The sequence below is a fragment of the Panicum virgatum genome, chromosome 3K (assembly GCF_016808335.1).
Source record: "Panicum virgatum strain AP13 chromosome 3K, P.virgatum_v5, whole genome shotgun sequence".
In the NCBI taxonomy this organism is placed as follows: Eukaryota; Viridiplantae; Streptophyta; class Magnoliopsida; order Poales; family Poaceae; genus Panicum; species Panicum virgatum.
In genome coordinates this window covers 26,920,979-26,946,630 of record NC_053138.1, presented here as the reverse complement: position 1 = coordinate 26,946,630, position 25,652 = coordinate 26,920,979, and the positions used below count along the sequence as shown (strand labels likewise).

Below are 25,652 nucleotides of genomic sequence, written 5' to 3'. Positions count from 1 at the left end.
GTTGTCGATCGAAACACGTGCAGAGAAAAAACGGGTGTCACGTGAAGATCACGGACCAAAACGATCCCAACTAAGGTTCCTAAGCGGCTTAAATCCCTAGGGGAATTTGTGGTCGCCGGTGCCGGAACGGCTAACCGGCGATATGTGGGTGGCCGCCTGCAACCGGCGCTACAGGCGTGGCGTGGCGCCGGTGGTCAAACGACCACCGACGATGCGGGCAGAGATCACCAGGGATGGGAATCTATGCCGGAGATGAGATCGCAATCACAATCGCCGTGAGTCGCCCGGGGGAGACGGAGCGGAGCGGTTATGGAGTTGTACATGCCCTACTGACCCTATCAACACCTGACCACCTCCCGTTGCCCACTCGCAAGTTGCGACGCATTATTGCACGCAACCTCACCGGTGCGGGAAATGAGTTGGAAAAAAGGATTAGAAAGGAACCTCACCGGTGCAAAGTCAACTCACGGGAAATGAGTTGGAAAAAAGGATTAGAAAGGTGGAGAATCATGCCCAGTTGTCCACCCACAATGCTTACGGCTTACCTACTTACCTAGTCTGTTTTAACGGCTGCCTGCAGCCATCTGCATGCTGGCTGAGGGCAGCTCCATTGTATGTTCTTTGAGGATGCTAGAAAGAAAGAGAACATGATGAAAAGGATGTAATACACCGGAGAGAATTTTGCATGGGGGGTGCTATCCCAATATCTGTTGTCCAACTTTGCACCCGGTTTCTAGATTAAAAAATATTTAGCTTCCGTATTTGCTGGGGCTTATACGTGTTGACGCAAATTTGTACACGTAAATTTGGTCAACACACAAGCGCTAGCACGCGCGGATCGCAATCACTCACCAGCAGAATCCCAAGGCGATAGGTTAGATGTAAAGAAGCTGCGAAGACTCAAAGATCTAGGATTGTCCCGGAGTCGGCAGGCCACTCAGAACGCTCTTAAACGTTGTAGAGACGAGAACGACAAAGAGGTTGGAAAAGCTAGAGTTTGAGAGAAAAGTAAAAATAGATTGTATTGATTCGATTGTGGTTAAAAAAAATTCTCTCAATCGACCACAACCTTTATATTTATAGGTCGGAGAGGTCATACCTCTTTCAAATTGGTTGATAAAAAAGACTCTAAATTATAGATCTAAACCAACTCAAATTACACCGGCCCGACCGATCAGACTGGGTGCTTTGCCAATGTTGACTGCTAAGAATACGTTGGAGCAAAATTTACCAAACTAGCATCTTAGATACTCCTATATACACTGGATGCCATGGTGCCGTTCGGCAGCTCCAGCAACCTCCAGCCCAACAATATTTTTCTCTCACACCGCTCCAGCACCAGTTTCCAGCCACCAGCTAGCCAATAGTATTTTTCTCTCATACCACTCCAGCCACCAACTCCAGCTCCAGCCCAGCGAATAGAGTGAAAAGCACCGGAACGGGTAAAGCGCCATTGATACGATTATTGTTTTGGAAATCGACCCCGAGGTCCAGGCCGTCCGTCCACGGTGCAAGCGCAGCACAGAGAGTAACCCTGGGCATGAAATACCGAATATCGAGTACCGAACCAAATTTACCGAGAACCGAATTGAAAGTACCGAAACCGAAATATTCGGTTCACTGTTCGGTTTCTAGTTCTGGGGAACCGAATTTACCGAGGTATATTCGGTTCTGTATCTCGGTAAACCGAAGTACCGAACTAGTACCGAATTACGCAAGTAGCAGCTCATGTTACGTATTTGTTATGTATTTATGGACAACTTTGTTACATATTTACAGTAATATACTCATGTAGTATTGTGGCCTTTTATATGTATGATTTTTATACTATTATTCTCTATGGAATTATGTTGAATTTGTGTCAAAGTTGGCTATTGAAACTTGATATTGCATGTCATTGTAGTATGTTCAGTTCTTTCGGTAAATACCAAAATCGAACCAAAAGTACCGATACCGAATTTCCTCGCTACCGAGTTTCTGCAGTAATCCATCGGTACTCCTTACCGAGGAACCGAATCTGTATGGTAGCAAAGAACCGAATCCATCCGTTCGGTATTACCGAATGCCCAGGGTGAACAGAGAGTGTCGACATGATGGCACACGCCAGCCGGAGTGGGCCCCGGCGGCATCCCCTCCCGTCCGTCCTCGTCGCGACGCATCCCTCGGCCGCGAGGTGGCCATCCAACGGCCCAGACGGGGCCCTGGCCGCCGGCCTCCTGCTCGGCCGGTCACGGTCAGATCCACCGTGGGGGCCCCGCCCCGCCGCGATGCCAATTGCCAACAACAACAGGATGGGAGACACGCGCAACGAGCGGCGCTCCCTCGACCCGTCCCCACTGACGGGTGGGTCCCACCCAGGCGTCGCTGTGGCGTCAAGATTCCCCAACCGGGCCGACCCTCCCCAACTCCACCCGCAGCCAACCACCATGCACCAGCATAAAAAAAAAACCACCGCGCACCAGCTGGGGCGGCCCACCCGTCAGCGAGCGCGCGAGGGTCGCGCGGGGTCGTCTAGCGCCGGCGCGCCGCCCACCTACCAGCGCGGACGCGAGGAGACCAATTCCCACTTCGCTCCGCGACGGCGCGTGCTCCAGCCCCCGAGTCGCCCCCCACCACTCCCCTCCCTCCGCCTCCGCGGAATCGTGAGGGGTTCCCAAATCGCCGGAGCTGATCGTGCCCAGCACGCGCGCGCGGGGGTGTTAGGGCTAGGCTGAGTCCCACCGGAAATGGACGCCGCCGACTCCGGCGGGGGCGCCGCGGCGGATGCCGGCGAGCCCCTCTGGGACTGGGGCAACCTCCTCGACTTCGTCCAGGATGACGACTCGCTGGTCCTCCCGTGGGACAACGCCGCGGGGATAGGGGCGTCCGACCCCACCGAGGCCGTCGCGCCGATGCTCCCCGCGCCGCTGTCGCAGCCGTCGGAACCGGAGCCGGAGCTGCAACCGGAGCTGGAACCGGAACCGGAGGCGGAGCCCGGGCCGGTGCTTCCACCGCCCCCTCTTCGGGTCCAGGGGATCGGGCGCCGCGTGCGGAAGCGGGACCCGCGGCTGGTGTGCCCGAACTACCTAGCGGGGAGGGTGCCGTGCGCGTGCCCCGAGGTGGACGAGATGGTCGCCGCCGCGGAGGTGGAGGACGTGGCGACGGAGTTCCTGGCTGGCGCGCGGAAGAAGACTAAGACCGCGGCCCGGCGGGGCAAAGCGGGAGCCGCAGGCGGTGGCGGAACTGCTGGAGGAACTGTCCGTGCGGCGGGGATGGAGATGAAGTGCCAGGTGCCTGGGTGCGAGGCGGACATACGGGAGCTCAAGGGGTACCACCGCCGGCACCGGGTGTGCCTGCGTTGCGCGCACGCATCTGCTGTCCTGCTCGATGGTGTCCAGAAGCGCTACTGCCAGCAGTGCGGCAAGTAAGGCCCAGATCCTCCACTACCAGCTGTTGTATTTACTTGTTGGAAACCAATTCGTATAACTAGGAGTAGGACATACAACCATGATCGAAGTCGTTCCGTTTCATATCAGTATTGAAGTTATTACGTTAGTGGTTGTTGGATAAACTTTATCCATACATGATGTTTGGACGTTTCACCAAAGATAACCGTTATCGGTTTTCGGAGAGGCTTCGTCAAGAGAGATATGTCCTATTGTGGTTGATTTCTGGAACATCACTTTATTTGTCCAGGAAGGAACTCGTACTGTTTTAGCTTTTATTGACAATAGATAGTGATAGAATATACGTTCTCAGCATTCATATGGTTAACCATAATAAGATTTATGTTGCAAAAAAACTACCACACCACACTAAGATTATTGTTGTAGGCTCTACTAGTTCAGGTTGAAATGACAAGGTTTAACTGAAAGCACTAGCAATCATAGCTTTCTGAGATGCCAAGTATCAATTACTTCATTTTTTGTGAGGTTTATACATCGTGTTCGAAATTATCTAGCATTACCTGAAACACATGAAATATCTATCAAGTCCTGTTTCCAACACATCCACATGGTTGATGAACAATCAACAATGTAAGCAAATATTGTGCATTGTAATGAAAATCATTGTTAATTTGAAAAACAAAGATGCACTCTGGTGATGTTGTTTTTGTGTATGGTGTTGGCACATATGGAACAGATTAAATACATAAATGACATTCGGATTGACTACTCTGGAGTGCTATGTATGTTTGCACCTATGACTATGACATGTGCTGGGATTCTAGTACAGCTGAGGTCTAATCCGGGGAGAATATACCGTTATAGTGTTGTCCAGATTGCGGTAACACTAGTGAGGCGAGAGGGCTCAAGAGTATTACACCACCACTAGTTTCATGGTACACCCTCATGAACCATGGGGTCTGATGCGTTGTATGCTGATGATCTCTTGCTGTTGTACACTCCTGTTGGTCAGGGGTTAGCAAACCCAAATTGAGCAAAGAAAAAAGGAAACCCAAATTGCTATGGCTGGCACTATTTTCTTACCATCGCGGCCATGGTGACAGGTGATGAGGTGAAATGGCACGCAGTGTGTGCATCATGGTGGCCACTGGAGGCATTATGACTGTAGGGTTAAGTTGGAAATATTGGGTTAGGCGTGTCTGGACTTGTTGGCTTTATGAGTCTACCTTATGCTTGTGGCCTATCTTTTCCTTTTCATTTGCCTAACTCCTCTATGCGATAGATCTTAGTATGTTTCTTGTTTCCATATGCTGATTTAATACTTTGTCTGCTAAATAACATCTCTGAGCCAAATATAAGTAGACATGCAAATTAAGATGCATGATACAACAACCGTACTGCACATCAATCATAGTTATAATTTAGAGGGGGCATGCATACTCTGTTAGTCTTTTAGGTGGGGTAAATTTTAATAAGGCCAAAAACTACAAAAGAGGAGGTTAAAAGGTGCCTTGAAGTTGTTTATTGATTCGCATTGTACAAGTATGAGGATTGCAAGATTGGTATATTTGGAATTGAGCAAGTATTAACATACATGAGAACCACAATTGCGGAGTTTCCGAGTCTGTGGGACCCATAGCTGATTCACAAAATGAAAAGGTATACCCTCTAGACACTCACTTTCATGATGTGGTGTTTGAAACTTCAAATCAGGTAACTCTTTGGCTATGTGAGTCACAAGGATGCAAAATAGCTGTTCATGGGGAGAGGAAACCCATAAGGCCAATAGACCATAACTGATTCATATACCAAAGAGGTATGCCCTTTAGCAAACCTTACTTTCATGAAGTGGCGCAATGAAATTACAAATCAGGTAACCGTTTAGAACTTTAGATACATGGTTCAAAATGGGAGCAGAAGCAATCTTAGATACAAGCGCCAGTTTATTTCTTCCTGAGATTGGTGCCCTATATTTTTAGAAAGCCCCTCTTAACATATTGGAGTCCAGATTAAAAGACGGTTTGGATATCCAATACTCCAAGTCCAAACTTTTCATGAACAGATTGAACAATAAAAAGCAGATGCCTTAACAAAATGAATTTGCCCTGACAATGCTGCTTTTCCTGTGTGTGGGCTAGCATCCAGTGCTACAACACCATATGAATCTCTGCAGAGCTTGTTTTAAGCATTTGATGTTTTTTTTGACCAGTTTGCACAATGACTCTTAAACTGTGATTTTGATAATTTTTTCATGGCTACAATTTGAACTGCAGATTGCCGAAATAAACTCTCGTGTCTCGTCTTTTTGTAAATGTCTATTTCAGGTTCCATGTATTACTAGATTTTGATGAAGATAAAAGGAGTTGCAGAAGAAAGTTGGAGCGCCACAACAAAAGACGACGAAGAAAACCTGATTCTAAAGGAATGCTTGATAAAGAAATAGATGAGCAATTGGATCTGTCAGCAGATGTTAGCGGCGATGGTGAACTTAGAGAAGGTTCAGGTATCAATAAGCTTTCTCAATTTTACCAGGGAAAAATACTTATTTTCATGCATTTACTACCTTAGCATAAGTGTTGTCATTGGTTCAGCTATTCATGTTGTTTAAGGCGTCAGCTGGGCGCCTGGGCGATAAGGTGCACCAGCAGTGTGTTAGTGTTGCCTTACCGTGATCAGTGAGGAGGGAGGCAGAAGAGAGTACATATGCCAAATAGAGGAGTAGGAGGGAATCAGCAGGGCGAAGCTGTCGCCGCCTCTAGTATCTCTGCCTGAAGGACATTGCAGCTATTACTCCTGAAGGACCAAGTTAAAAACATTCCAGTATCTGTTTATGTGATTATACAGGGACTTAATACCTGTTTACCTATCAATAGGGGCACATTTCCCATTTTTAAATAGGTTTGCTACAACATAATATTCTCTGTTTGAAGTATAGCAATAACACTTAACTATGCTAAGTGAGGAAAGAAAGGAAACTGATCTTTCATAGTTATTACTTTGCAAAGATATGATTAGCATGGTTTACTTCCTCAGTGAAAATATTTGACTGTTTACAAAATACTTCATTTGTATTTGCGAAACTAGGTTTCCTGAGTCCAGTCTAACTCAATATTGTTGATATCTCAGTGAAGAACCTATTATAAATCAGACCATTCTGAATGAAGTTTTTGCTTTCCAATGTGAGACATCTCTGTTTAACTTATTTTTCTTATACAGAGAACATGGAAGGTACAACTAGTGAGATGCTTGAGACTGTTCTTAGCAACAAGGTTTTGGACAGAGGAACACCGGCAGGATCTGAAGATGTGCTCAGTTCACCGACTTGTACACAGCCCAGTTTGCAAAATGAACAAAGTAAAAGTGTAGTGACTTTTGCAGCTTCTGTTGAAGCCTGCATTGGCGCAAAGCAAGAAAATGCAAAACTTACTACCAATTCCCCGATGCATGACACCAAGAGTGCCTATTCGTCTTCGGTAGGTCCTTTTTGTTCTCACGAAGTTGTTTATTTATATTAGTATGTACAGTTCTGCTGTTTCAATCTATTTACTTATTTAGTTTGATGGAACCTTTCATTCTTTCCACTCTAATAATGGTTGTGGTAATGTTATACCATCCATTCTAGTGTCCAACAGGACGCATCTCATTCAAGTTGTATGATTGGAATCCTGCTGAATTTCCTCGACGCCTACGGCACCAGGTATATGGTCTTGCTGTAAGTTCTTTTAACATAGAACTATATTGTTCTGAAGGGATGGTATATGTGAATATGCAGATATTTGAGTGGTTGGCTAGCATGCCTGTTGAATTGGAGGGCTACATTCGCCCTGGTTGTACTATTTTAACTGTTTTTGTCGCAATGCCACAACACATGTGGGACAAGGTATGCCATCTACGTATTACACAACATGATAATCTTCAGGCCAAATAAAGTGATGCTGAACAGTTTTGCAGTATTTTCTTTTACCATGTATTGGTTATGAACTAAGGAACTAAACCTTGCTCAGTTGGTGGAAGTTGTGGGTGTACACTCCCACCATCTAGTGTTTGAGTCCTCTTCGACTTGAACTTAGGTGCCTATTTCTTCTTAAAGAAAAGCCACCTAATTCTTCCTAGGCTGGTCGAGTTATGAACCGCTAGCTATAAGTCTATAACACTAGTTCCAGTCCAGATAGATGTTCCTCCTACTGCATTTTATCTGTCATCTCCTGCCACTTCCGATTGCTAATTTGTGTATATTTTGATCGGCAACTTGGAAGTCCCATACATGCATTAAGTGTCGATTGATTTGCTTGAAGTATTCTTATGTTCCTGGGATCTATGCATGTCCAGTTTTAATGTTATTTAGAACCTGCAGATTAGAGTGTTATAGAAAAGCATGTCTTGGTATTTGCACAAACAAAAAAGTTGCTGTCTCGGCATCTAGCCTACTTAAGCAAAGAATTCCTTGCAAACTCTGGAGGGCTGAATAAGCTCTGCCCACATGGTTAAGGTTTGTTGGGGAACCCTCCAGCTTGTCTTTTTTGCTTTCTTGAGCTAGGTTAGACTCTCCTTGTGTTGTAAAGTGAGCTCAGCGAGTGATCTAAACACCCATATATTTTAACTGATTTTTTGGTGGTATGGTAGACAATGGGTGATAACGTATGGCGATAATTATCAAGAAAAACCAAAAGTTTACCTGTAGTGTTCTTTCCATAAGATATTGATGGCCCTGGGCACCTACTGCATGCAGGTCGAAATTAAATCCTGGCATTCATTTTATTGAATTTTGATTTGGTAATTAGAGCAATAAATAGAGAACTGTATGAACGAAAGTGACTTCGTTCCTTAATAGATAGTGAATTGCATGATGAAGAGCTCAATCTTTAATCGATAATTATAGAGTTTATTAATGAAAACTGACTGCTGTCTCTATTCAATTTTAGCTTTGTATCCAAAATACTAGATTTCTGGTATTTTCTCATTTGTTTTAATTTGCTTAAATTAACAGCACTTGACTGTATAGGCAGATGGTGTCTTCTGTTTCTCAAAGTAGGGGGCAACCATGTATTGTGGGAAAAACGCATGGGCAAATTACTGATTAGGTTTCTATGTAGGGCATTGGAGCGATTGTCCCACAAAAGGGCAGGGTTTAATGAAGAAAACTAATCTTGATTCTTTATATCCGAGAGATGTAGAGGGAGAGGTGCCGAGCTGAAGTTCTGATTTCTGAACATAATATTGTTTTCTTCTATGTTTCTTGTTTCCTTCAAAAACCAAACACACACCTTTTTGTCTTTAAACCATGCACACGATTTCCCAAAATTTTCAGCAATTGGTGTACTAAAATTGTACAGGAGCCCTCAGTCTAGAACTCTAGATGCTTTGCAGTTTTTTTTTTCTTTTTGCGGTTGTATTGCCAACAATTTATGATTGCATTTTAACAAGAAAAACCGGAGTGCCGCTAACAAATTTCTGCATATTTTTCGTCAGCTATCAGATGATGCAGCAAATCTTCTCAGAAACTTGGTAAATTCCCCTAACAGCCTTCTGTTGGGTAAAGGGGCCTTCTTCATTCATGTCAATAACATGATATTTCAAGTACTGAAAGGTGTGTATTACCTAACTTGTTTTTCCATGACACGATCAAATTTATGCTAGTAACTATATTGATTTGACGTGGTATGTTAACTACTTTGGTCTAACACATGAATCTTATTGCTTGCATCAATCAGAAGCTCGGGGCTATAACTAGATGTTCTGCTTTCAATTGTATCTGTGCTAACACCTGCCAACAAACCTGTAGTCAGCTTATACGAATGATTAGTTATTTCACATAACTGGAGGACCCATTTGGTTTCCAATATTTGGAAGGAAAACTCTCCGGGTCCTGTACTGACATGCATACTGTTATTATCGATGAATATATAATATCATTACAAGTTTTCGATTGTACGTATGGAAACTACAATCTATGCATATTACCTGTGCTAATACCTGCTGAGAAACTTTTCCCATCAAATAGGAATGATTATTTGTCTCTCATGACTGGATACCCCACTAACTTTTCAATTGATGGGTGTGAGACTCCTTGGGACCTTTGCTGAGATGCATATTATTGTTTTTGGTAAAACTAATCATGTCATGTTGGACAATCTATTAGTCGATAAATGACTTGTATGATTTAATTCAGTAGCTTACTGCACTTTGTCACGAGACAAGTACCTGATTAATACTCGGTATCTATAATGGTTTTACATAGATGGAGCAACATTGATGAGTACCAGATTAGATGTACAATCCCCAAGGATCGATTATGTTCATCCAACATGGTTTGAAGCTGGGAAACCTGTTGAGCTCATGCTTTGTGGAAATTTCCTTGACCAGCCAAAGTTCAGGTACAAATTCCCTCTGTTGGAATCCTTTGGAAACAGTAAGCCATCGACCTGTTTTACCTGTTGAACCCATGTGAATTCACTTGGCTGCTAGAGCTTTTATATTCTGAATCCTTTACATGTCTTTTTGTCACTTTGTATGAGGCCATCTCTTTTGAGATTTTCTTGATGTTGACCTAACCTACCAAATTATACAAGATCGAATTCGGGCTTTAATTTTTATGGGAACAAATTTTCTTGCATTACTTTCATTTGGCCAACCTAAATACCTAAAACAATGCGCCAACGGTTACATGTTAATTTCATCAAGTCTCCATTGGTAACAAGAATAAATCTACGGTCCAATGGAGTACAGCAGCATGCTTGAATCTAATTTGATCAAGGTAGAATAGTAGAATACTATAATTTGACATGCAACTAGTCTAGTATATGTTTGAGTCTACTGTCTGAACCATGAACAGATGTCAGGCATGCCACTGCAGGCTTGTATAAACACATGAAATAGATATTTGGATAGATAGGAGGAGAAATTTGTTCGACACCACCCTGCAGGCTTGTATCTTTCAGTAGTAGAAAAACTTTTTACATGCCACTGAGCATTGTGCCAGTTCCCAGTTCCCAATGTCCTACCAAAAATAAATCACACTTTATTACCAACTAAAATGGTTACCTCCATGCTATTTCTGTCCACTGGGCGTCCGGGTTATGCTGTGCTGTTTATTAGGTTGCAAAAACAAAAATATCATTTCAGTGACATTGTTTATCGATCAAGTTGTGCAAGAACCACTCTTGAATTTCAGTATGTTCCCATCAACTTAGAGAAACACCTAAATTAGAACGATGCTAAATAACAGCAATGTTCAATTTATTTCATTTGGTCATATTTCTGACACAATAGCACCGGTAACCAGTAATAGATCGTGAACTTCAACCCGAATTTTATAGCAAATGAATGGTGGAGATTTACTAAAGCATTTGTTGCTGTGAGATTTAAGAAGCACAATGTCACCCTTCAGAATGATTCCAAATACCAGCATTAGTCGAATCCTTTTCTTCCAAATATATATAGATAACTATCCATGAACTTGTAATATTATTTAGGCCCTGTTTGGGGTAGCTTCTAGCAGGAAGCTCCAAAAGCTACAAGCTCCCCCAAATGGGGTCGCTTCTCCTAGCGGCAAAAAGCTGAAGAAGCTCGTGGTTGCACTGAAAAGCGAGAAGCACGTCGCGCGCTGCTTCCCGAGCTTTTCCCCTCCCATCCTCTTCCAGCCCGCCCGCCCGCACCGCCCCTCACCTTCTCTGGGTCGGCCGCTCGCCGCCCCACCGCGGCGACCCACGTAGCTTGGGAAATCGGCCGTCGGTGGCGTCCTCTCCCCCTCCCTTGAGGTCGCCGTTCCTAGATCCGTCTCCGCCCGCCGCCTCGCCGCTGGTGACCCTCGCAGCCGTGGAAATTGGCCGCTGATGGCCTCCTCTCCCCCTCCCTCGAGGTCGCCGCCCGCCCCTAGAATAGATCCAGCGCGCGGTAGGGGTAGCGCGCGTTGGGTGGAGCTCGGGTGCCGGAGATCGCGTCGGGCGGGATGTGAGCAGGGCGGCGGAGGAGGGCGAGCACAGTGTTGGTGGCGGAGGCCGGCGGGAAGGAAGGAGGGAGGAGACCTCGCTTCTCCAAAAGCGCGGACGCCAAACAGGTTGCTTTGCTTCTCCTAAAAGCAGCTTCCTGGAAAAGCAAGTTGAGCTTCCTGGGAAAGCGCTTTTGGAGAAGCAACAGCTCCCCCAAACAGGGCCTTAATTTTCTTGGCTTCTATGCAGCAAAGACACTCCTTATGTTGGAGTCTGGCTTTACGTAATACTACATCTAAGGCTACTTGATATATTGATTATGGTTGTATACCTAGTCTAGATGCAGCAAAAAGTGTGGTTATGATTTATCCACAATAAGTGCTTATCATTGAATTTATTTCCTAGGTCAACTATGAAATTCGTTGCAAAACTGATACTCTAGGATATGTCCGCAAGTCTGCATGAAGTGAATTGATCTGTTATATTTTTTTTTCTTATATAACCTGTTTCTTAGCTGCTAGCTGTCTATGCCTGATTTATGTTTAGGAATTTATTGAATTTGTGTTCTTATGGTAGGTCACTTCTGTCATTTGATGGGGACTATTTGAAGCATGATTGCTACCGTTTAACGTCTCGTGATGCCATTGATTGTGCTGAAAATGTTGATCTTATTCTTGATTCTCAACATGAATTTTTCCGAATAAACATCACTCAAACAAGACCGGAGATTCATGGGCCCGCATTTGTGGAAGTAAGTATTATCTTCTTTGACAACCTCGATCAAATTCCATCATTGAACTTCTGTTATGGTCACTTACCGCTGGAGTTCATGGTTAATCTGATCGTTTTGAAAGCTTGGTGTGGTGAGTCTATAATCAAATATACTGGCGAGTGTTTAAGTGCGTTTAGGGAGGGGTTCTTTTTTTTATCCTTCTTTTGTAATCTCCCTTCTTCATGAAATGACATGCAGCTCTCCTGCGCGTCCAAGAAAAAAAAGAAGAGTACTGTTAAATATTTTCCTACATCCAATGCTTTCTATCAAGTATCAAGTTTCGAGTCAGGCTTGCTTGTGGGATTGTTTCGTTACATACTCTTTATGTGATGTACTGATGTGTTTTTTTGGTTATTTGTGTATAGTAGTGTATATGCATTTTTTTTTACAATTTTTACGTTTGGGTGCCACCTTCTTGAAATGTGCCCAGAGATTGATGCAAATAAAGTTTACTGGAAAGGCACTGAAACGTAATAGTGAAGTTAAGATTTCATTGACATTTTTAACTGGTGCCTGGGAGATTTCTCTTTATGACTAGATGTGTTCTGGATTCTGGTTAACCAGATTTCTCTTAATATTAAGCTCACTCAATTTCAGAACATGCGCATAATGCTTTTAAATGATATGTTTGAACAAGGACATTCTTGTCTTGCATAATGAGCTAATTGTATGTCTGCTCTTGTCCTTAGAGGTGGTCATTTATGTTGGGAGTATATTGAGCCCATGTGTATAGAGGCCCATCTAGAGGCCCATGTGTAGGTATTATATATACCCACCCTTCTAGGGTTGGAGGAATACAGAAAATATTCTCTCCAATATGGTATCAGCCTAGGGTTAGGTTTAGCCTCCTCTGTTTTTTCCGTCCAGCCCGCAGGAGCCGCTGCCGCCGGCCATGGCCGGCCGGCCGCCGCCGCCGCCGCCGGCCCCCTCCCTTCCTCTCCTCTCCTTCCCTCCTCTCCCTCCCTCCTCCTCTGCTCCGGGCGCAGGGGGCCCTGCGCCGGGCGCGCTGGGCGCCGCCGCCGCCTGGCCCCTGTCCTCCCCTGTTGCGCACGGGGCTCGGGCTGGCCCGCGGCCGCCCTACGCCGCCGTCGCGATGGCTGCTGCTACCGGCGCGGGTACTCCCGGCGCAGGCGCAGGCGCAGCCGCGGGCGGCACTGCGGCCGCCGGCGCGGGACCTCCCGCTCAGATCCGCCCTGGGGCCGCCGCCCTGGCCGCCCCAGCGGGTCTTGGCGCCGCCGCAGCCGCGGGGTGGACCGCCGCCGCCGCACAGGGGGCCGTGGACGGCGCCCAGGCAAGGCCTGCAGCTACCGCAGCCGCCCAGACCGCCGCCGCCGCCGCCCAGGACGTTCCTGGCGCGGGCGCGGGCGCGGGTGGGCCTTCTGACGCCGCTCCGGACGACGCCGTCGCCGCTGCTGCCGCCGTCACCGCCTACCGAGCTGCGATTGCTGCCGGCAAGCAGCCCGCAGCAGCCGCGGCCACCGCCGGTCCCACGTGGCCCGAGCTCGGGATGCCTCCCATGGATGCGCCGCTCTCCGCCGCCGCCTTCCGTGGTCAGCAGGCCGACGCCGCTCTTGCTGCGGCACTCGCCGCCAAGTCGGAAGCTTCAGCGGCGCAGGAGCGGGTCCGCGTGGCTGCCCTCGCCTGGGAGCGCGAGCACGCCACGGCAGATGCCCTCGCCCTCCGGGTCGCCGAGGCGGAGCGCTTCCTCCGCGTCTCCTCCGGTCAGCCTGTCGACCTCGAGCACGGCACCTCCCACCAGGCTCCGCACGCTGGATCTGGAGCTCGGTACGACCCGACTGACCCCATGGTCGCCCAGCTCCACCTCCAGGCGACCGGCGTCCAGAACATCAGGGCACTGGTCTCCGTCCTCCTCGACCCCGCGTCCCTCCTCATACGGCCGCTGGCGGGACCAGGTCCTCACCCTCCGCCGCTACGCCCTCGACGACCACGTCCTCGTCGACTCGCCGATCGAGGCGCGTGACGTGACGTGGCTGCGCCTCGACAGCGTCGCCCTGTCCTGGATCTTCGGGACCATCTCCCTGGATCTTCAGGACCTCGTCAGGACACACGGCGGCACCGCGCGGCAGGCCTGGGTGGCGCTCGAGGGGCAGTTCCTCGGCAACGCCGAGTACCGCGCCCTCCAGCTCGACGCCACCTTCCGCACCTTCGTGCAGGGGGACCTCTCCGTCGGTGAGTACTGCCGGCGGATGAAGAGCATGGCTGATGCTCTTCACGACCTCGGGGATCCAGTGTCCGATCGGGTCTTGGTGCTCAATGTCCTGCGGGGGCTGAGCAGCACCTACGACCACCTGAAGGGCTGGATCGCTCGCCAGAGGCCCTTCCCCACCTTCCTGCAGGTCCGGGACGACCTCGCCCTCGAGGAGATCACCAGGGGTCTCGCGCCCGGATTGTCCTCGCCCACCCCCGCCGCGCTCGTTGCTACTCCACCGGCCTCCTCCGCTGCTCCAGCCACCTCCCTCCTTGCTGCTGCTCCCGTCGGGCAGACCGGAGGAGGGGGGGGGGGGCGTGGACGTCGCCGGCGACGGGGTGGTGGTGGTGGCACTGGTGGCCCTGCTTCTGGGAACACCGGTACCGGTGGGGGCCGTCGGGGCGCGCCGACACCGGCTCCGGCTCCGGCTCCCGCCCCTGCCACTGGAGGTACGCCCTGGCCATCCTTCAGCAACCCATGGTCAGGGCGCATCTCGATGTGGCCGTTCCAGGGTCCGGGAGGGGGGCCTCGTCCTCAGCTCCAGCCGGCGGCCATGTTCACTGGCGCTGCTCCACTCTTCGCGCCTTCCTGGACCCCGCCCGCTCAGCCCAGCCAGCAGCCGACCTGGCCTGGGGGGTGGGACCAGGCCGCTCTGGCGCAGTCCTTCAGCACCATGGGACTGGCGCCGCCGACCAGCACCGAGTGGATCGCCGACTCGGGCGCCTCGTTCCACACCACTCCCGATGCTGGTATCCTATCTTCTGTCCGACCCCCACACCCCTCTTGTCCTTCTGTCATGATTGGTGATGGATCTTGCCTTCCTGTCACCGCCGTGGGTTCTGCTCCTCGTCTTGCTCATGTTCTTGTTGCTCCTCAAATGGTTCACAACCTTCTTTCTATTCGCCAGTTTACTGCTGACAACTCTTGTTCTATCGAATTTGACTTCTCTGGTCTTACTGTGAAGGATTCGGCTTCCCGGCATCCACTTCTCCGATGTGACAGTCCGGGGCCCCTTTACACTCTTCGGCTTCCTGCTTCCGCTGCTTCGCCTTCGACTTCTACGTCTTCTGCTTTTGCCGTGACGCCTTCTTCCACCACCTGGCACCGCCGGCTTGGTCACCCCGGCCGCGACGTTTTGGCTCAGCTCCGCCGTAGTACCGATGTTCCATGTACTAGGGCTCCTGCTGAGCACCTCTGTCATGCGTGCCAGTTAGGTCGTCATGTTAGACTTCCGTTTTCTTTTTCTTCTTCGCATGCTGCGCATGCTTTTGATCTCATTCACTGTGACCTGTGGACATCTCCTGTACTCAGCATGTCTGGCTATATATATTATCTGGTCATTGTTGATGATTTTTCTCATTACTCTTGGACTTTCCCTTTGCGCGCTAAGTCTGAGACCTTCCCCACCCTCCTCCACTTCTTTGCCTGGGTGTCCGCTCAGTTCGGCCTCACCGTTAAGGCCGTCCAGTGTGACAACGGGCGGGAGTTCGATAACTCCACCTCCCGGTCTTTCTTCCTGTCTCGGGGTGTTCAGCTGCGTATGTCTTGTCCGTATACCTCTCCTCAGAACGGCAAGGCTGAGCGGATGATTCGCACGACGAACGACGTCGTGCGCACCCTTCTGATCCAGGCTTCTCTCCCCCCGCGCTTCTGGGCTGAGAGCCTCCACACCGCCACCTACCTGCTCAACCGCCTTCCGTCCACTGCTTTTCCTGCTCCCACTCCACACCACGCTCTTTTCGGTACCCCTCCTCGCTACGACCACCTTCGGGTCTTCGGGTGTGCGTGTTACCCTAACACCTCCGCCACCGCTTCTCACAAGCTGGCGCCCCGCTCGACTCGTTGTGTGTTCCTCGGGTACTCCCCTGACCACAAGGGGTACCGATGCTTTGACCTCACCTCTCGCCGCGTTCTGATCTCCCGACACGTCGTCTTCGACGAGTCGGATTTCCCCTACTCCACCTCCTCCACACCTTCTTCTGATCCCGAGCTCGCGTCTCTGTTTCCGACTGACCCGGTGGTTCAGCCACCGTTACCTGTCTGTCCTTTTCCTGCAGGTTTTCCCGGCACACCGGCACCACTTCCGGTGATCCCTGCTGCGCCGCGTGGGCCCCGGTGCCCGCGGTCGCGCCACGCGCGGCACCCGGACCTCCGGTCGTGCCGCGCACGGACCCGGTGTCTCCCGCCGCGCCACGCGCGGCCCCGGTGCCTTCCACTGCACCTGAGCGGTACGCTCAGCCGGTGCAGGTGTACCGGCGTCGTTCGGCGCCGAACCCGGCGCCACAGCGGTACGCGGAGCCGGTGCAGGTGTACCGGCGCCGTTCGGCGTCGGCACCGGCGCCACCTACTGCTCCGGAGGCTTCTGCGACGCCGACACCGGAGCCGTCGCCGCCGCCGCCAGCTCCGGCTTCCTCTCGAGCCGAGCCGGAGGTGTACCACCCGCCAGTCCTCCATCGGGATCCTCGGCATATCCATCCCATGGTGACTCGGCGGATGGCGTCCCAGGCCGCGACTCTCTCCGCCACCGAGGGAGAGCCGCGGGTCTCTCCGGTACCCTCCTCTGTCCGCGACGCCTTGGCGGATCCTCACTGGCGTCGCGCGATGGAAGAGGAGTACGCGGCTCTTCTTGCCAACCAGACGTCGGACCTCGTGCCGCGTCCGTCTGGTTGCAATGTGGTGACTGGCAAGTGGATCTGGACGCATAAGCATCGGGCTGACGGCACACTGGAGCGCTACAAGGCTCGCTGGGTTCTCCGGGGGTTCACTCAGCGGCCTGGTGTGGACTATGATGAGACCTTCAGCCCCGTTGTGAAGCCCGCTACGGTGCGCACGGTCCTCACTTGCGCTATCGCGCACTTGGCCTGTGCACCAGCTGGACGTGAAGAATGCATTTCTTCACGGCACCTTGTTAGAGACTGTCTACTGCTCTCAGCCAGCGGGATTTGTGGACTCGAGTCGTCCGGATATGGTCTGCCGGCTCAACAAGTCTCTCTATGGACTGAAGCAGGCTCCTCGGGCTTGGTACTCTCGGTTCGCCACGTTCTTGATGACAATGGGATTCACCGAGGCCAAGTCTGACACGTCTCTCTTCATCTACCGCCGTGGGGATGAGACTGCCTATCTGCTGCTATATGTCGACGACATTGTGCTCACAGCTTCCAGTCAGCAGTTGCTTCAGAGTGTCATCTCCTCTCTGCAGCGGGAGTTTGCTATGAAGGATCTCGGTCAGCTCCACCACTTCTTGGGCGTCACTGTTGAGCCTCGCCCGTCTGGTCTTCTACTTCACCAGCGGCAGTACGCCCTCGATATTCTGGAGCGGGCTGGGATGACTGATTGCAAGCCCTGCTCCACTCCAGTCGACACTCAGGCGAAGCTGTCTGCTGATCTGGGTGCTCCGGTGGATGATCCTACTGCCTACCGGAGCCTGGCCGGCGCTTTGCAGTACCTCACCTTCACCAGGCCGGATCTCACCTACGCTGTTCAGCAGGTCTGTCTCCATATGCATGATCCCCGGGAGTCACACCTTGCTGCGCTGAAGCGTCTCCTCCGGTACGTCCGTGGCACTGTGGACCTCGGCCTGGTACTTCACCGCTCGTCCTCTGCTGAGCTGGTGGTCTACACCGACGCTGACTGGGCTGGCTGCCCGGACACTCGTCGCTCCACCTCCGGCTACGCCGTCTTCCTGGGCGGGAACCTGGTCTCCTGGTCGTCCAAGCGGCAACCGGTTGTCTCCCGCTCCAGTGCCGAGGCGGAGTACCGGGCTGTCGCTAATGGCGTGGCGGAGGCGTCCTGGCTACGATAGCTCTTGGCGGAGCTCCACAGCCCGCTCGCCAAGAGTACGCTCGTCTACTGCGACAACGTCAGCGCCGTGTATCTCACCACCAACCCCGTCCAGCATCATCGGACGAAGCACGTGGAGATCGACCTACACTTCGTGCGCGACAGAGTCGCCATCGGCGATGTTCGGGTACTCCATGTCCCGACTACCTCCCAGTTTGCTGACATCTTCACCAAGGGGCTGCCCTCGTCGACCTTCTCGGAGTTTCGATCCAGCCTCAATGTAGCCGGTGGCTAGTTGTGGCTGCGGGGGGATTAGCCCTTGTGTGCTCTTCTTGTACTCTCATCTTGTCCAGTCTTGAACACCGCTGCGTCGGTTGTTCAGACTGCGGGGGGTGTTAGCTTTCTTGTTGTCCAGTCTTGAACACCGCTGCGCCGGTAGTTCAGACTGCGGGGGGGTGTTGGAGTATATTGAGCCCATGTGTATAGAGGCCCATCTAGAGGCCCATGTGTAGGTATTATATATACCCACCCTTCTAGGGTTGGAGGAATACAGAAAATATTCTCTCCAATAATTTAGTTTACCAGTTTTAATTGATTGAAATCTAGCTGAGGCCTAACTGGAGGAGGAATATGAGCTGATAAAACAATAAGAGATGTATGTATAATGTGGATTAATACTCACTATTCAGGATGCAAGTGGGTCGAAATTGGGTCAACCAGTTACTGACCCATACAACCCATTAACATATTTATGGGTTTTGGGTTGGCCCAATCCAATAGAATAAATAAACCAGTTAACCCACAATACCCAAAAAAAAATTAAATATTGCTACTATCACTTGCTGCCTGCGATACAAGCTCCACGGAAGTGCGGGCGCTACCTGCAATTGCTGCCGCCAACAAGGGAGAGCAGCGAGATCCACCACGCGGTTGGATGCCGCCGACCTCCGACGCAGCCGGGCAGGTGGCAGCTGCGAGCTCCGCCGCGCGGGGTCCTCCGCCACGGCTAGGCCAGCGGGAGCTGCGATATCTGCTGGCGCGCGGGCCGGTGCTGCCGAGCGCTGTTGGAGCCATGCTAGCTGGAGCTGTGAGCTCCTTCACCATGCAGGGGGTGTCAAGCTCCGGCGAGGTGGGCTACTAACCGCCAGCAATTTTTCTTGGAGCTGGATGTGCAGGAGCTTGGAGGAGACGAGATTGGAAGTGAAAAACAAAGATTAGTGCAGTGGTGAGAACGGAGGAGGTGAGGGGACTCGTCAGCGTGGTTGTGAGCGTGGAGTAGAACTTGGCTTGTGTGGCACTGGTCGCGGCGGCGAGGTCTTCAGGAGGAAGGACCTCGCAGGCGGGGGCCGTTGGGACTCATCGACGCCCGGGCTAGTCGCGGCGTGCGGGGAGGAGTGGCGGCGTCGGCGAGCAGAGCCTGAGGTACGCTTGGTGACGCGAGAACGGTGCGGTCGAGTGGTGCGAGGCCGCCGCCGACGCAGATGGGAAGATTGGGATGCAATTGCGATTAAGGAACTGAGAATTGGGTTACCCAAATGACCCTGATTCGTTGGCACCAATTTAACACCAAATTTTTGTGGGTTGGCCTGGTGGGTTTTTACACCAAATTTTAAGTTTTGGGTATTGGGTCATTGGGTCGACCCACCAAAATCTGCATCCTGACTCACTATCAATCCCCTTTTAAAATGAATGATATGTTACATATGTAAACATATCAGATTAGTTAAGTCAAATCTCAAAAAGATATGTGATTTGTATTTTTTTAAAGAAACTCAGGAAAGACAATAAGCTCTTTTTGTATTCTAGTGGTGTGATTTATCGCAGCATTATCCAATGGCTTGATAGGACTTCTAGTGGAGGTTTATAACTGAAATCCCAATAGTGAAACAACACTTTGCAATACATAATTTGGATAGAACATAACAACAAAGTTCACCCTCTAGGCATTTCATTGGAAAAGTTGTTTGTGATCGCACCATCCTTATCCTTTCCATTCTTTCGAACAATCAGGATTGGGATAGAAGACTAATTCGTTCTGTTGCTAACTTTCTAGTGCAAGAGGCAACAAGCCAGTTATTTGTCATTGTTCCATAATATCCATTGAGTATTAACAACTACTGTTTATCTGCTACATGATGTTGTTCCACTTGTATGATTGCTGAACTTTGAATGTTTCGGTCATATTTGCTTATCTTTTGCAGGTTGAAAACATGTTTGGATTATCAAATTTTGTTCCAATCCTTTTTGGTAGCAAACAGCTGTGTTCTGAACTAGAGAGGATACAGGATGCTCTTTGTGGTTCATCTAACAGTAACTTATTTGGAGAGTTACCAGGTGCTTGTTCTGATCCTTATGAGCGTCGGAAGGTTCAAAAGGCTGCTATGTCTGGATTCCTGGTAGACATCGGATGGCTTATCAGGAAGCCTACTCATGATGACTTCAAAAATGTACTGAGCTCAACGAATATCGAGAGATGGGTATGCATATTAAAGTTCTTGATACAGAATGATTTTATCAATGTTTTGGAAATAATTGTGAAGTCAATGGAGAACATCATGGGCTCTGAGGTTCTTTCAAACTTGGAAAGGGGGAAGTTGGAAGATCATGTAACAGCATTTCTTGGATATGTAAGCCACGCTCGAAACATTATTAATAGTAGACCTAACAATGATGAGAAAACAAAGCTTGAAACAAGATGGATTAGTGTTAGTTCTCCAAATCAGTCAAGCTTAGGCACTTCTGATCCACCTGCTAATGAAGTAAGTGGTACTATGTTGCAAAGAATTTCTGTGGTAGTTAAAATTTTGAAATAGACTGATGCTTCACCTTCAGTACACTGTTCTCTTCTTGACATGTATGAATGAATAACTCGAAATTTTTAGCAATGAAACATTTCTGTCTCTGGACTTAGTGTCATTACTCAGGGCTGATGTACTTTGACACTAAGATTTTGCCAGGCTGGTCTTCAGCTCGGTATCAGCATTCCCTAGTCAACTGAATCATCTATCAGTGACAGCTATTAATTAATTTCTTTAGGTCGTTAAGAGAGGTATGATCATGATTAATGAGTTGGTGTTACATTAGTGTTTTTACTACATTGCCTTTCTGTGCACTTAACCAGTTAATTTCCTGATCCCATTCGATGTTTGCCCTTTCGCTGTTTTTGTCACCACATGAAAGATGCACCGAGGTTTTATTTGTTAAAGTTAATTTTGTTTATGCTTGAAATACGCTCACCATGGAAAAAATTCATATGGTAGGGTGGGTCTGCATGATACTTTCATTTGTTGGTGTGTAACCTTAATATCTATGTCATCATCTTAGTTCAATTTATCAGACAGATGATGAACTCTAGCTGGGTTCTCTAAAATGCTAGAACTACTGCAGTTAGATTCTATTGGGAAGAAAATAGAATTCGGGATTTGGGAACCAAACAGCACTACCTTACCTTGCCTAGCTTTGCTGGGTAAAAGGACAGGCAATCCTTGCCCAGCTAGCTTGTACAGCAATGGAACCAAACAGCCCCAGATTCTGTTATGTTGTTTTTATAGCTGGAAAGAACTTCCTTTAACCCATGGTGCTATAAACAAATTATCAGCAACCAAACCACAAACAAGTTTCTGAGCACCATCAATCAGAAGGTTTGAGCCTGGTGGGATACTACCTTGTGCTGCAAGGGCATGCACAACTCTGTTGCATTCATGTGGGACATAGTTAACCTTGAAAGTAAAACAAGTTCAACACAATCAGATTTTTTTAGGTTGTGGAGTGGTCCTATGAGTTGCATTGCAACAATTTTTTCCCCCTGTTTCCTGGAAGTGTTGAACGGCTGATATAAATAATAATAATTCTGCATTTATCCCTTTATTGTTTTGTGCTGCTACTTTTTTTATATTCCTGCTGCAAACTAATTTATGTTTGGTACTCTGCAGAACACTGGTACTGGTGTTGATAAGAATTTGCACTCTGCTAGTGCAGCTTATGAGGAAGAAACTGTGCCACTTGGGACTAGAGATGTCTCACACAGGCACTGCTGCCAGCCTGATATGAATGCTAGGTGGCTTAAGCCCTCAGTGGTGGTTAAGTATCCTGGTGGTGCCACGAGAATGCGACTTGGCATGACTGTGATAGTTGCTGCTGCGTTGTGTTTTACAGCTTGCCTCGTACTTTTCCATCCCCATGGAGTAGGGGCGCTTGCATCTCCAGTAAAGAGATGCTTATCTAGTGACTCTGCATCGTAGTCAATGTTAGATCAGATCTTTATTTTCCCCTGCCGCCTTCCTCTGTATCATATGCGCATTGTAATTTGAGGCATAGCTTGTGCATCTGGTTTTTGGGAGAGGGTCAGCTTACAGGTGCTTTCCCCATCTGTGCAAACCTGTTTTCTTCAGACTGTAAGTAGAGATGCCAGAGTTTCTGACCTGCTAGTGTATGGGTATGTAAACTGCAATGGTAGTGCGGCAGTCAATAGAAAATAAATAGCTTCATTGCTGCAAACAGTGGGTCTCAACTATTGACATGCAATTGTAATACTCATTGCTCTCAGTTCGTCTAAGCCTAGGAAATGAATATCAGTTCGTCTTAAAATGCCTCGACCGTTGCAGAACGTGCGCCTCATCATCTCCATACAACGGCGATAGAATTTTGAATGTGTCTCAGCTCCGAACTGATACACTGCGGAAAGCTTGGTACCGTGATCGCAATGTATCACGAGCGCTTGACAAACCAAAATACACGATTCATGCACCGAATCAGAGTATTTGATTCATGCACTAAACTAGAGTATTTGAACTTGGCAAAACATATGTGCAGTTCCACAGCCTTCGTGAAGGCTCGGGGAAGTCCTAGCTAGAAAATTTGGGCGGTAAGCGCACACACAAAAAAAAACCCCTCGGGGAGATGGGGAATGGAATATGGATAAGGTTTAGGGTTAGGAGGTGACGGGGTGGCCGGGCTGGGCCAATTCGGTTTGGGCAGGGATTCAAAATTTCAAAAAAAAAAAAAGGTGGTAAGAAAAAAATCAGGCCTCATCGAGAAACATAATTATCAGTTTTATCAAAAAAAATTCACCGAGAAAATTTTCCTTGGACGAGGCTGCCACAAATGGTGCTGCTGCCGGAGAAGTTGATCAGACTGGATTTGCATGGGGGAGACGCTATCTCTCGGACCACCTCTTCTGCCTAGAGTCATAGGCTGCTGCCGGCGCAGCGACCGTTTCCTCACCGCGAGAGCTCGTCCCTTGAACGCGGCCTTACTGCAGCCCTGTTTGGTGGCGCGGGTGACAAACGCGCGACTGAGATAAGCTAACGCGGCTCGCGGCCCGCTTCTCTCGATTCTCACCAGCGGCTCGCGGCCCGCTTCTCTCGATTCTCACCAGCGCAGTACAAATCCCGCTTAAACAGTGGGCGGGCGGCCAGGAAACGCGCAGCCAACGCGCGGTGTTTGGCGGGCTTATTCTGCGTTTTTTGCGAATAAGCCACGCGAACGCGGCACCAAACAGGCCCTGCGTGCCAATGTTGGATCGGACTTGGACAGTGAGGCCACACGATCTCGATCCAGGGCTGGAGGAGACGGTTGGAGGGGAGGCAGATGGAGAGGACATAGGGCCGACGGTCTCGATCTCAATCTAGTACTTGGGAGAAGATCACGTTGGATGTCGTGGTTCTTGGACGGGAGAGTTAGTACGCGAGCGGAGATTTAAGCGGGTACAAGGATCACGAGGCGAGAAAAGCAGTTCCTCATCTCTTCTGACTCGCAATTTTTATGGGCCCACCTTTCCTCCCACCTCTCTCAACCCCGACACATGGGCCCAATGTGAGGGGAATGGTAGGCCCGATACGGTGAGAAATGTTTTCAATTGTTTTTAATTTTTACGGTATATAGATAGATAGATAAATCTACAAGTTAAACCTAAAATAGTTTTGATGATAGATATAATTGTACTTATTTTACTCAATTGATTAAAAACATATAATATAGCTGGTCAAAGTCTGAGAAAAAGTTAAGGATGGACGAAGTATTTCACAAAAAGCTACTATTTTTTATTACAGCAGCCTTTACCAAAGGTTAGAGACTGTATTGCAATGAAAGAATAGGGATGATCATTATCACATTATGCATGACCGGCATAGTTTAGTGATGCCAACTGGAATTCATTCACTGTACTACAAGCAGCCATTACAACAAGTCACATGCTGTATTACATGCACGCAATGCAATGACGTATGACTCCCAGCTTGCGCTCAGAAGACCTTAGGTTTCTTTGGCAATGGCGGCGGGATGATAAGCAGCGGCTTCTTCTTGCGCGGCACCGACGGCGGCGCGCTCACCGCTTCTTCCTCCTTGGGCAGCGCCAGTGCGCCGACGTTGTCGAACCACGGCAGCTGGAGCGCGGCGGCCGCCGTGAGCCGATTCTCAGAGTTGAACGCGAGGAGGCCGCTCAGGACCTCGAAGCCATCGAGGGACAGCGTCTCCTCGGGAAACAGCTCGCGCAGGAGGCTGTCGTGCTGCTGGTGGCCGCCGTCCGTCGTGTCGAGCACCTCGTAGATCGCCCAGAGCTGCTCCACCTCGTCGCGGCCCTCGAACAGCGGCCTCCCCGCGAGGAGCTCCGCCATGACGCAGCCCAGCGACCAGGTGTCGACGCGCGCGTCGTAGTCGGCCCTCCCCAGCAGCACCTCGGGGGCCATGTACGACAGCGTGCCGACCTTCGCGTACGGCGGCGGCTCGGACGCGTGCATGGCGAGGCCGAGGTCGCAGATCTTGACGGTCCGGTGGTCCTCCCCGACGAGGATGTTGGCGGGCTTGATGTCCCGGTGGACCACGCGGCGCTCGTGCATCCGCTGCGCCCCCGTCAGCAGCTGCCACATCGCGGCGCGCACCGTGGCCTCCGGCAGCGGTCGCCGGCCGCGGCGGCCGCGCAGGTAGTCGCGGAGGCTCGGGCCGCCGACGTACTCCGTGAGGAGGCAGAGCTCCGCGGTGGCGAGGTCGCGCGCGAGGCCGTGGTACCCGACGAGGAAAGGGAGGCCATCGCAAGCGTCCAGGAAGCGCGCCTCCCGCAGGAGCTCCCCGTTGTGGCCGTCGCTGGACCGGTGGCGCTTGATGGCGACGGTCTCGCCGGTGACGCGGTGGCGCGCCTTGGCGACGACGCCGAAGGCGCCGGCGCCGAGGCAGCAGATCTCCTCGTAGTCCTGGGCGCAGGCGATGGGGATGCGCTGCCTCTTGCGTGGCGCCACTGCCGCGGCGTGGTCGTCGTCGATGGTGGCGGCGGCGGCGGCGGCTTGCTGCATCATCGCGAGTGGGAGAAGGGAGAGGAGCCGCTTCCTGGAACGGACAGGGCGAGTGGCGAGGGCTAATGTATATAGGATGACTTGGAGTCGGAGACGGGAGATCCCTTGCCCGCCAAGGATCCAAGTCGGACATGGGTTTTTTTTTTTGGAGGAAGTCGGACATGTTTTTTTTTTTTTGAGGAAGTCGGACATGGTTCTAAAAGCACGACCACATTGCACGTGTGTGTTTTCGGGCGTGATTATTTATCGCTTTAGGCGATGGTTTCCGTGTCCATCACCCGAAGGTACTCA

The 25,652-nt window shown here is 50.0% G+C and overlaps 2 protein-coding genes across 4 annotated transcripts; one reads left to right on the top strand and one right to left on the bottom strand.

Annotated features, from left to right (window-relative positions):
• Window positions 1–2,456: 2,456 nt before the first annotated feature.
• LOC120698725 (squamosa promoter-binding-like protein 9) lies at window positions 2,457–22,620 on the top strand. Of its 3 annotated transcripts, XR_005684995.1 has the most exons (11): window positions 2,457–3,403; window positions 5,711–5,889; window positions 6,603–6,859; window positions 7,009–7,083; window positions 7,159–7,266; window positions 8,856–8,973; window positions 9,625–9,760; window positions 11,891–12,065; window positions 20,277–20,834; window positions 21,033–21,124; window positions 22,008–22,620. XR_005684995.1 is itself a non-coding variant. In XM_039982437.1 (10 exons), exons 1-10 carry the CDS (start codon window positions 2,727–2,729, stop codon window positions 22,314–22,316), a joined length of 2,592 nt encoding a protein of 863 aa, XP_039838371.1. In that variant the 5' UTR covers window positions 2,462–2,726; the 3' UTR covers window positions 22,317–22,620. The 3 variants fall into 3 exon arrangements, 2 of the variants coding, with proteins under 2 accessions (XP_039838371.1, XP_039838372.1); XM_039982437.1 differs by lacking the exon at window positions 21,033–21,124 and having other exon boundaries at window positions 2,462–3,403; XM_039982438.1 differs by lacking the exon at window positions 21,033–21,124 and having other exon boundaries at window positions 2,727–3,403; window positions 5,711–5,883.
• A 1,697-nt stretch (window positions 22,621–24,317) lies between these two features.
• LOC120700784 (putative cyclin-dependent kinase F-2) lies at window positions 24,318–25,364 on the bottom strand. The gene is made up of 2 exons (XM_039985009.1): window positions 25,353–25,364; window positions 24,318–25,262 (listed from the first exon to the last, which is right to left on the bottom strand). The coding sequence occupies exons 1-2, from the start codon at window positions 25,362–25,364 to the stop codon at window positions 24,318–24,320; spliced, it is 957 nt and encodes a 318-aa protein (XP_039840943.1).
• Between the last annotated feature and the right edge of the window lie 288 nt (window positions 25,365–25,652).

What these genes read in the sequence shown, in the direction of transcription:
- LOC120698725 (XM_039982437.1), top strand. Translation starts at nt 2,727, where the DNA reads ATGGACGCCGCCGACTCCGGCGGGGGCGCCGCGGCGGATGCCGGCGAG. An exon ending in CTTGACCAGCCAAAGTTCAG is followed by an intron (nt 9,761 to 11,890) that starts GTACAAATTCCC and finishes TTCTTATGGTAG; the next exon opens with GTCACTTCTGTCATTTGATG. An exon ending in CTGATCCACCTGCTAATGAA is followed by an intron (nt 20,835 to 22,007) that starts GTAAGTGGTACT and finishes GGTACTCTGCAG; the next exon opens with AACACTGGTACTGGTGTTGA.